At 25.8% G+C, this 12,267-nt stretch overlaps 1 protein-coding gene across 1 annotated transcript; it reads left to right on the top strand.

The window, feature by feature from the left end:
• Window positions 1–295: 295 nt before the first annotated feature.
• On the top strand, window positions 296–12,162 carry LOC135928019 (phosphopentomutase-like). The gene is made up of 15 exons (XM_065464338.1): window positions 296–431; window positions 475–574; window positions 625–790; window positions 833–917; window positions 987–1,094; window positions 2,960–3,132; window positions 5,073–5,196; window positions 5,696–5,856; window positions 7,165–7,435; window positions 8,676–8,769; window positions 9,225–9,357; window positions 9,439–9,544; window positions 11,292–11,378; window positions 11,561–11,697; window positions 11,873–12,162. The coding sequence occupies exons 1-15, from the start codon at window positions 378–380 to the stop codon at window positions 11,982–11,984; spliced, it is 1,911 nt and encodes a 636-aa protein (XP_065320410.1). The 5' UTR covers window positions 296–377; the 3' UTR covers window positions 11,985–12,162.
• The last annotated feature ends 105 nt before the right edge of the window (window positions 12,163–12,267 follow it).

Raw genomic sequence — 12,267 nt, 5'->3', positions numbered from 1 at the left:
AGGAGAAAATAAAAAAATATATAACAACATATTGATCTGAATAATAACTAATATTTATCTATTTTCTTAAATGTTGGTTGTTTGTTAATTTATATTGTTTTTAAATGAAATACTTCAAAACTTTATAATAGTTAATTGGTATTTATATTTGCTATAGAATCAATACTTATTTGCTTTTACATTGGTATATATTGACATTGTATTTTAAAAACAAGAATATATTATTACTGAGTTACTTTTAACAACTCTAATTATGTTTATTGACATTTTTCCTAAAAGTGATTGACTGACATAATAGTGATCTTTATAAATATTTCGTATGCTAAGGGCGATTTATAAATAATCAAGTTTAGCAAACCCTAAAAATTTAGAAGACGATGGAAGACGAAGAGTTAAAAAATAAGATAGAAGAATGGCTTAAATATGATTTTGTAAATTTTTACTAGTTTTTAAATTATATTAATTTATATACAGAATGAATTAACAAGACAAACTGTTTTACGTTTAATTAAAGCAAACGACGTCAAAGCATTGAAAGGTATGATGTTGAATCCTTTGGTTTTTGGGACAGCAGGTTTATTATAACAATATTAAGCATCAGTTTGTATAAATCACTTATAACAGGGCTAAGAGCCAAGATGAATGCTGGATTTTCTTTTATCAATGATGTTACTATTATTCAAACAAATCAAGGTTTATTAAAATATTTAGAAGAATGTGCTGAAACAAAGGATAAGCTTAAGGAAAAAGGAATTGTAATAGGATTTGATGGGAGATATAATAGTCATAGGTACATACTGATTAACATTTATATACCAAATATATTTTAAAGATGGGCTAAAATGAGCGCAAATATTTTTATAAATGCTGGTGTCAAAGTTTATTTGTTTTCTCATTTATGCCCTACCCCATTTGTGGTAATATTATATTATATATATAATTTTAAAATAAAACTAATATTTTATTTTATTAAACAATTTTTTAAGCCATTTGCACTTAAATATTACTCTTGTGTGGCAGGTGTTATGGTAACCGCTTCCCATAACCCCAGAGAATATAATGGATATAAATTATATTGGACAAATGGTGTTCAAGTATGTTTTAAGTGGATTTTTTTAATTTCATTTATATCTCAAATAATATTTATTGATATTATTTACAATGCATTTGTAATACTATATTAACCATGCTTATGCCCAGCCAGTGTTGTTAAATGGCTCATTTTGAGCTGGTTATTTAAAATGGCTAACTCAATATTTTAGCCAGAAAAATATTGCCTTAGCCTTGAGATTTGGATTATATATGTCTAGAATTTTGTTCCTTATGATCAAAATCTTCAGGCTTGCGAATTAGCCGTTATTTAAAATCGGCTCAAAATGAGTTGTTTAACAACACTATGCTCAGCCCACTGCAATTGACTTATTTTTTGTATATTGATTTCTAAATTATTTCAAATAGATTGTGATATAAGCATTAATCACAATAGATCTAAAGAATTACTCATGACAAATAATATTTTAATCCTTAAGAATAAAAAAATATCCTATAATTTAAAATTTTTATTTTACAAAATTTATTTTAGTTATAATATCTTAGAAATTGACATAGCCCACCCATAGGGTAAAAATATTTTTAGGTTGGCCTGGATAAATTATGCAAATTATTTTTACAGGTGGGCTGGAGTTTATGTTTTAAATTGATAATTAGGCATATTTAAATCATTTTCCTATAAAGAAATTTTTACAGATTGGGTTGGAGCTTGTACAAAATATATTTTACAGGTCAGATAAAATTAATTACAGGTATGGCCAAAAAGGAAATAATTTATATAAGCCAGTTTAAGCCATGCCTCCAATTTATATTAAGTTGGAGGAAGTGATCTTTGAGTTTGAATCTATGCTAAATAGTTTTATAGCTCTTGTTATATTTGTAATTTTTTTAAGTCTTTGGGTTAGACATATTTAAAAATAAGTTTAGTTTATAATTACTCCATTGACATATATCTTAGGATGTATTCTCTGGTACTAAACTTATTTTTTAAAGCTTCTTAGTTACTTTTCTGCACACTCAATGAATGAAAATTAAGTTTTTATCTTTCTAAAAAAAATTAAAATGAATTGGCCAAAAATATTTGTTTCAACTAGTTTTCATATTTCTTATACATATTATTAAAGTTTCCTTATGTTTAACATATTGTTTCTATTCAATCTTTAGAATTAAAAATGAAATGCTAATTTAAAAAATCAGTTCACAAAAAATACTGAATGCTCAGAATTATTTCTTAATGGTCAGATAACAAAAATTTCCCATAAAAATACTAATAGCTCATGTATAAAATCGAAACGCTCAGATGGATTGCTGAAAAATATATCAAACGCTTAAAAATTCGCCTAAGATTTAAAAAAGATTATCCATTAAATTCACTGAAATTCTGAGCCTTAAATATTTTTTAATTCTAAGCAATTAAGGATTTTATTTATATGGAGTATAAAAAATAAATTAATTGTGTTAAATTTAAAAATTGATCAGCTGTTATATAATGTTGGATAGGATCACATTATGAATCCAGTCTAATACAACTAAAACTACAAACATATTTTTAAAAATTTATTTGAATTCAATCATATTTATAAAACAATAATAATTCTATGTATTCTTAGCGAACATTAAAAAAATTTTTTTTAATGGGACATCATGTTAGGCCAGCAATTCTAAGGAGATTTTAAAAAATGCAACAATGCTTAAATTACAAAAATGCATATGGATAAATCTTGCAGCTGTGCTTACGATTAGCATAATGAGCATCACATTTTTTTTAGATTGTATTTCCTATAAATTTTTAAGAAGATTCATATCCAGTTTATTTTATATTGATTATTCTTAAAGATTTTTTTTATAAAAATAAAAACAAGCCCTTTTATATCCATGTTATATGAATTTTTTCTTTATAAACTTAAAGTTGACATCTCCTCACGACAAACATATAGCAGATAACATAGATAAATACAAGGAGCCATGGAAATCATCGTGGATCGATTTTAGTGAACACCAAAATAGCCCTTTGCAACAAGATCCTTTGATGGAAATTACCAACTCTTACATGAAATTCGTCACCGATAGATTACTATACAAGTTTTACCTCCTCCCTTACAAATAATAAAGGCCAAACAGGACCCTTTTAGACATCAACACAACCGGACCGATTTTATCAACAAAATAAGAGACATTAAGTTTTTTTAGATTCGATCAAAATGTGCCCCTCCATTTTATTTTAAGAAAAAGTTTTCCAACTGTGCACCTGTCAGGTTGACCTTCACAAATTCTAAATACAAAATATACCTTGTTTTTTTTACTTATAAAATTCACAATGACAACTGACATGATTATTTTCTGTCGGCATTTAAAATAAAATTATTTTAAGAACGCCGTTCACTTCCTTAATGATGTGTTTAAAACTCAAAACACTATTTTTTTGGACTTTAATTTTGAACAGCTGGTCTTTGTTTCTATCCTTTAGATGTGTTTCTATTGTTTGGCATACAAATATAAATATAATAGGTTATTGCAGATAGAGACTTATTATTTTGCGCGGGATAAAAATTGAAACGCTCAGAATTTTAATTTCTTCCTTAATATAATTCATAATTAAAAATACTTTAAGGAATATTTATTAATTTTCTAAATAAAATTTTGATTTTTTTATTTAAATTTATCAGAAATGCTATTCCAGGTATCAAATAAAAGGTAATAGACATATTTTTTGAGTGCTATTTTAGGTCATGGGGTTCTCTATAAGTTTCTAAAAATATCAAATGAAAGCTAATTAAAAATTGAGTGCTATTCGATATAAGAGCAATGATATATGATGTTATATCACTTGCTAAACAACAACCTTTATTAAAATGCAATAAGACACATATTTTTTTAATATATCATCGCCCCGATGCCAGAATGGCCAATTTGGTTTAAGAAGAAAACATGACTCTTGCTGGATTCGATCCCAGAACCATCAAAGTAGAATACATGTACTGAACTGGCTAGGCCACATACGCTTTTTAAAATCATAAAAAATAATTTGTATATAAGGATAAAATTACAATGCTATCTAATATTTTTTTAAAAAAACACATAAAAAAATCATTAATGTTCAATCCTATGTATCATTACTCTTAGAATTAATCATTCTAAGTCATGGGGAGTCGAGTTAGAAACCTAAAGAAATGTCTCGATAATGGTATCAAATGAAAAGATTTTTAGAATGCTATTAAAATTAATCATAACTCCTAAGAAAGAAAGAGAGAAGATTCACATATTTGAAGGATTATAATATTTCGAATGTTAACCATTACTATATTAATAAAACAAAAGATTCCGTTTTTTAAAATAAGCGCTAGTAACCAGTAAGATTTTTTTGGAAAAAACCTAAAGGGCCAATAATTTTTTTATAATTTTAATCATAAAAGATTCTTAAAATCAATAGTGCTAAAAATAAAGTGACTAGTTTTGATCTTTTTGAGAAATTATTAATTTTTTTATGGGCCATTTAGTTTTTTTATCTTAAATTAATAAATATTTTAAGCATTTAGTATTTTTTCTGAGAATTAAGTATTTGTTGTGAACATTTAAAGTTTTCTTTACTGAAAATTTCCGTTTTAATTATACGATTAAATAGAAGCCTTTTAATAAATCTCAATTAATGTTAATTTGGATGATGCAGATATTTATAAATTTAATAATTAGAATAATTTAAAGTTCTAACACTTTTTTATATGATAATTTGCTTCTACTAATAAAAATAATATTCGTAGGAATAACGCAGCGTTTAAAAACTGCGTCAATTTGTTCCCTATCTTTTAACATTGTAAATTTTTCTTGCGTTTCAAATGTAGCGTTAAAAAATGAGACAGGACGAACTCTAATAGAGAAAATTTTGCAATTTATAATAACTATGCTTTAAGCTATTCTACAGATGAGAATTTTTTTAAAAAAACACCATAACAAACAAAATGATATGAGAGTTAAAGTTATTCATCAATTTTTAATTCAAATTTTTTTTAAAACTCAAAACAAAGGAATTTGAACGTTTCAGCTAATATCAAAATAGCTTTCACACCGCTTCATGGAGTTGGATGGGTGTATATTAAGAAAGCTTTTGAGGCTGGTGGATTCTCCTCCGTTTATCCTGTCATAAAGCAGGTTAACTGACAGTAATGTTATAATTTTGTAATAGTTTATAGTTTTTTTTAAAAGATAAAAATAAAAGCCTTGCTAAATTATATATAAAAGGAATTTTTTGAAACCCATTTCAAAATGATTAACATAGAGATGTTTAATTCTGTTCTTTAAGTACACTTAGTTTTTTTATTTATCCTCGAGGAGAGAAGATTATTAGGGCATTTTCAGGATAAGTTTTCTGCTTAATATATTTTTTCTCCCAAGTAATCACAGTCTTGAGAGTTTTCTGGTTTAGTAAAATCCTAATACTGACATGATGTCAGGTCTTTTTTTGAAACATTTATAAACTATATACATGCTGGATAATTAATAAACCATATGCCATTGACCCATAAAGGATGAATTACATGCTTAGAAAAAACTCAGAACATCCTTAATCAAATATTATGGGTTTTTATACTAGTTAAAATTTCAAAAAAATAAATAACCTTTTATAAATACAAATAATATATTTTCTTAGCAAGATCCGGATGCGAATTTTCCTACTTTAGATTTTCCGAACCCTGAAGAAGGTAAATTTGTCATGAAATTAGCCATGGAAACCGCTTTAAACAATCAATGTTCTCTTGTTTTAGCCACCGACCCCGATGCTGATCGAATGGCAGCCGTGGAAAAACAAAGGTTTTTTGTATTACAATTAGTGCTGTAAACGTTACTACAAAAAAGAAACGCATTACCGTTACATCTGAAAAATGAAACGCGTTACCGTTACTCGTTACATTTTACAAAAGGAACTCGCGTTACCGACTTCTCAAAAAAATAACGGGCTACTCGTTACTTAAAAAAATTAAATGTTATATATAATGCAAAAAAATATTTTTTTTTTATCGGACAATATATAATAAAATAAAACTACAAAAAGAACATATAAAATAAGATCTTTTTATATAATAAAATTTTCATAATTATAATATGAATAAAATTATACAAAAATAATACATTATAAGATAACATCTTTATGTAACAATTTTTTATTTATTTTTAACAACAATTGATTTTCAAAATTTTGATCAGATAAACATGAGCGCTTAGTACTCAACACAGCTTTCGCTGTGCTAAACACACGTTCAATTGGCGCAGAACATGGGAGAATGGTGTTATATTTAATAAACAAAAATTTCAATTCGGGGAATTTATCAAAAATATTTAAGGAAATATCTTTATTTTGAAAAAAGCTTGAAAGATCATCTTCACAGAGATCTTCATTCATTTCCTCATCAAAAAAAAATTAACATTATTTGAAAATATTGTGTGTGTTGGATAAAGTAATCAAGCCTTTTCTTTCTTTTTCAAATTGGGGCCAGGGAAGGGTTAAATTTTCTTCATCTTAAGAAGTTAAGTACTATGGACATAATATTCTTTTAAAATAAATTATAAATTAATTAATAATATCATTATATTTACTTTGAATTTTGATTGAATATTAATTTCGACTGATAATTTAACAACGAGAATTTAAAAAAAAAGTTGGAAGTGGTTGATATGAATTAAAACTAGGCTTAAATTATTAATATTAAGAATTAAAAAATAATAAATAAATAAAAGTAATTTTGTAATACAATATAATATTATTTTTCCGAGTAAAGTAACATTTTGCGTTACCGTTACTCAAAAATTTAAACGCGTTACCGTTACTCGTTACCTTTAGATTAAGGTAACGAATGACTTTCTTTTTTGACGTTACTTCACAGCACTAATTACAATACATATATCTCTAATAATAAAGTAGAATTAGAATAATGTTTTAGTTTTTTTTAAAAGAAGGAATATACAAAGATTGAGAGTTTGATGGATAGAAGAATGGAATATGAATTTGACAAAGGACGGAGGAGGTGAGAAAGGTTATCTCAAAATGAGTTATATAAAATCTGGGTAATTGCTTAAAAATTTTTTTAAATAAAATATTTATTTATTTATTTTCTATTATAGCGAAGATAATTGGCATTACTTCACAGGTAATGAACAAGGTACTTTGCTAGGGTGGTGGGCCTATCATTGTTGGCTAAATCTTTATAATTCTAAAATACCTCATAATGAACATCACGAGCCTCAAACTAATAATACTCAAAAAATTTGCGATCAGGATGTAATTTTAACTGATGATTTAAAGAATCGAATCAAGAAATTATACATGGTAGCCAGTACAGTATCTGGTCATTTGTTACAGAAAATGGCGGAGATCGAAGGGTTTGGGTTTGAAGTAATTAGTTCAATTTTAGAATGCCTTTTTATATGTAAATGTTTTTCAATCTTTTAAGGAGTACCTAATTTGACTCGAATTTACTTTATTCGAAATAACTAACCTTAAAACTTGCATATTCATGTGAATTCCATGATAATAGTAATGAGCAATTTCAGCATCACCCAATAAATCATATATTGCATATCGACCTCAATGTGCATGATTGTTGATGCCATGGAATTTATATCAAAACTTGAATAATTACAAAGAAATCTAATTTAGTGTTGCCGCGTTTATCATTTAAAATCCCTGGCCCACAAATTTTTTAAAATTAAAATATTAAGTTTACCTGCATATCAAGCATATATTTTTAAAGTCCCTTCAAGATAATCATTATAGATTCCCTCTTTTATTAACATTCTTTAAAATTTATTTTTATATGTATTTTAATTCTTATATTCTATTAATCATTTATTATTTTGGTTTTATTTAGTTTTTATAAAAATATTTTCAATAAAGAGTTTAGTAAAAAAAAAAGTTTAATAAAATAATACCTTATGTAGATTTTATATTTAATAAAGTAATACAATTATTAATGCTGTAAACATTTCTAAAAAATTCGAACGCGTTGAACGTTCTTGACAAAAAGGAACGCTTTCACGTTCGTTCAAAATTTTATGATAAATTTTTTTTAAATTTTTATTTAATATATATAAATGTATTATATTTTTTAACACAATAAATTAGACATGTTAAAAAATAATATAGTTTTATTTTGAAATATAATTAATAAAAAATTTGATTATAAAATATAGGACTTTTTTCTTTAAATATTAGGATTAATATTAAATTTTTCTAATAAATAAAAATAAAAAGTATTTTTAAAATTGAACGAACGTTAAATTCGAAAGCGTTCGTCATAAAAAAGGAACGCCTTCGTTTACAAAACTAACAATTATACATTTAATAACTACACCTTAAAACGTATTATATAATTTTCGCTTTTAATATTGGCCAATAATGGATCTATTTTAAATGCTGATTCTATATATATTTAATCATTAAACAAATATTGGATATATTCTGATGCCAATTATTTTTTAAAATTTAAAATATGTCTTTTGTTTTTGAATAGTAATTTTAAGTTTGAAATTGTAGGAAAAAAATTAACTGTTTAGTTTTGAAATTTTCCAGCCCTATAGATTAGTATTTTTAATTTTATTCTTTTAAAATAATGAACCAATTTTTTTTATTAAAGGAAACTTTAACAGGATTCAAGTGGATAGGTAACAAAGCCGACGAACTTATTGAAAGTGGACACGAGGTTATTTTCGCTTATGAGGAGGCAATAGGTTATTTTATTAGATATATGAACTACATAACTGGTCAAGTCGAACAAGTTCTTTAGATCCAAAAAATCTAGAAGGAGGAAATATCATTTTCACAGAATTAAGAACAATATTTGAGCATATTGATATTTCCCTCATTTTTTAGTGATTTTAAAAAACTCATCTGAATACAAGTGTTTATTTTAAATTTACTTCAAAAATTTTCGAGATATAAGCTAGATTATCAATTTTATTTTTAGTGACTTAGAATAGGAACCATCATTTTAGGGTATTGGACTGGTATCTGTTAAAATCGAGGGTATCATTGCATCTTATATTTCACAAATAAAATACAGAAAGCTTGTCAACTTATTAAACTTTGAAACAGAAAATCGGGCATTTGTTTAATTTAGGCAAAAATCTTGGTTTCTAACAAGTCCCTAATGAATATCGCTTTTATATATTATAACAATATCAAGGTTACATGTGCGATTCCAGAATTTTAGACAAGGACGGGATATCTGCCTCCTTACTTTTGGCGGAGATGGCAAGTTATTTAAAGATACAAAAAAATATGACCTTATACCAAAAACTTATGGAGATTTATGAAAAGTTTAATATTCCTTTTATAGAATATCATAAGTTTTATGTTTAAGTTACCTATTAAATTTGCCTTTTGCTTTATACAAATAGATATGGTTACAATGAATTCAAAAATTCATATCTGAGTTGTTATGATCCGAAGATCATTGCCTCAATATTCGATTCAATCAGAAATTGGCAGGGTCATCAAAATACAGTACAACATTTCATTTATGAATTAATGCAAATTCAATATTTTTAAAAGTTCACAATTAAAAAACGGAATTACTTTCATGAAATTACGCTTGTGGCTCAAACCCAGAAAAGAAATATCTGAATTTCTTCCTTATTGGGCGACTTTACTTATATAATCCTAAAATTTTTTTAATGTTGTTGCATTACTACGGAGGATGAGGATAATATAACTATAGGTCTGCAATAAGCTGTTTGACAAAATATAATATCATTTTATTGTAAACAACATTGTGTTATGAATAATCACTTTTTTTCTAAAAAAGAATATTGTAATTTTTTATTTATTTTAAAAAACAATAATATATCTATATTATAACTTATAAAAAACATGTAAACTATTTAAAACATCCTAAAAAAACCCATATTAAATTTTTATAAGGCAGGAAAAAAAGTAAGAATTAAAAAAAACAAAGTAAAAGAAAGCTCTCGTCGAGATCCGAGGAAACTAAGATAGTTGCATCTCAGAAAGAACACATCAATTTGTATTAATTGTAAAAATTTATAAGGATCTACGATCCCCATTGCGATCTTTTTATCTAAATCTAAGGGCCCTGTATAGATAACTTTAACCATCCGGCTATATTAATCACATCAATGTTTGGTTAGAGCAGAATTTGTAGACAGATGAAATCTAAACTTAGGTATTTTCCTCTAAACAGAATATTTGTAAAGCAATCTGGTCTTCTCCCATCAGACATGGATGAGTGAACGGGTTTCAGGAGATTTGGTTAGTTGGCCAAACTTAATTTATTCGAGATTGGCGACTGAACTACTCATTGTTAAAAAACTAGATCATGTCTACTTTTAGGATCGATTTCTTTCTGGCACCTTTTACATTTATGAGGTAGACATAGGTCGCAGCCTAATTTATACCCTATGATCACTCTCGGTTCCTCGTCTGATATTAGCAGACTAAGATTGAGACTTTTTACATTTTTAATCAAAATATTAAAAAGGATGGGAGATTGTTTTTACTTACTGAAATATACATCAAATGAGTCCTTAGGGGATATTATTATATGAGGTTTGGATATGTATAGGTGTAGGAATATTGGGTTCATAAAATTTAAATTTTGTGATACTTAAATATAATTGCTAAGAAATAGTCTAAAATATTAGTCATTAATTCGATATTATAATATAACCGTATATATACTATCAAATCCGAACTAAATAAAAATAAATATAGGTAATTTTGTTCGCTGGCTGTAATAAATCTAATCTGATGTCGATAATATTATAAAATAAATTATATATGTATGGTTATACTAATATATGAGATTGCAATCTAGTAGGAAACTCATAAAATAATTACGTAGATAACTAAATATAATATTTAAAAAGATAAAGAAAAATGCATTTGTAATTATGGGAAGGAGAGGCTAAGATTAAGCAGTGTTTCAAAGAAGCACTAGAATTGCTACTTAAATTGATAACATTTTATGCACTTCACGATTAATGGCAATTTGCCAGGTTTATAAAATTTTTTTAGTATTTTAATTTTATTGATATATTATTTTTTTATCGTTGTTATATTAATTTTAATAAATAGAAAAATATAATTGAATATTATTATTTTGTTCGAAATTATATTTGTTTAAAAAAATTTAAGAAGGTATTTAATAAAATGATCCTAAAAATTAAGAATTACAAATAAAATGAATATTCAGTTTTTTGCAATTTTATCACCTTTATTATTTTAAATAAAGTATCCCAAAACATGTGGTCCATATGTCATCAAATATATCAGAGATTTGACGACTGGGTACGACAATTCAAAACCTGATAACAAAGCGGTATTTAATTTTGTCTCACATATTCTATATTGATAGGAAAAAAAATAATATTTAGAATATCATCTCTCGTTTAAATTACATCAGTATTTATGGCGCATTGGGATGATCCCCCTCAAATTTAAGAAATTAATGACTCTTAAAAATTATTAAATGAATTATTTCATTTTGTTCAAAAACATCAGGTTTTGCCATTTAGCAAATCCAATCAGATGATCACGTTTACATTCGAGCATCTCGATATCAAATTAACTCTTAGAGCAAGTGGAACTGAGCCCAAAATAAAATACTATTCCGAAATTTTGGCTCCCGTGGGTTACAAGTTAGTTATTTTAAATACAAATATTTAATTTTATATTATATGAGATTTTAAGACTCTAATTATATAACTGGGGACTACAAAGCTATCCCCTTATGTTAAAAAAATTTGTTTCTTAAAGTCAGGCCTGTGCCTAAAATTTACGGAAATTAATTTTTTAATGTTTTTTAATAAAAAGGGATAAAGATAAAATAAAGGATGAGCTAAAGTCAATCGTAGGCAAAGTTGTTGAAGAATTTCTTAAACCTGGTGTAAATAATATATCCTACCCAGATATGCTCCCTGAATAATCAAAAGAATATTTCATACAGGTGTTTTTTTTAACATTATTTATTTTCTGGTTTTATTTAAAATCTGATAAATTTTAGAAAATTACTGTGAATCGATTTTTTTAAACAACCTATTGAATATTAATTTATTGCTGACTCTTTAAATTTATTCATGTAAAATATTTTTTAATTTATTATATATTTTACTTAGCCAATTGAAATAAATATATTGTATAATTAATTTTTTATTCTAATCAATTATCTTATCTCATTGGAGTATTTTGAATTCCTCAAAATTATTTAT

The sequence above is a fragment of the Gordionus sp. m RMFG-2023 genome, chromosome 4, assembly GCF_954871325.1.
Source record: "Gordionus sp. m RMFG-2023 chromosome 4, tfGorSpeb1-WG-v2, whole genome shotgun sequence".
Lineage (NCBI taxonomy): Eukaryota > Metazoa > Nematomorpha > Gordioida > Chordodea > Parachordodidae > Gordionus > Gordionus sp. m RMFG-2023.
The sequence above is the reverse complement of the archived record's forward strand: the minus strand, read 5'-3'. Positions and strand labels throughout refer to the sequence as shown.

Bases quoted from the DNA above. Each gene is read 5' to 3' on its own strand.
- LOC135928019 (XM_065464338.1), top strand. From the start codon at position 378: ATGGAAGACGAAGAGTTAAAAAATAAGATAGAAGAATGGCTTAAATAT. The intron at 432-474 runs GTAAATTTTTAC...ATTTATATACAG, and splicing joins AATGGCTTAAATATGATTTT to AATGAATTAACAAGACAAAC. The intron at 11,698-11,872 runs GTTAGTTATTTT...TTTAATAAAAAG, and splicing joins TTGGCTCCCGTGGGTTACAA to GGATAAAGATAAAATAAAGG.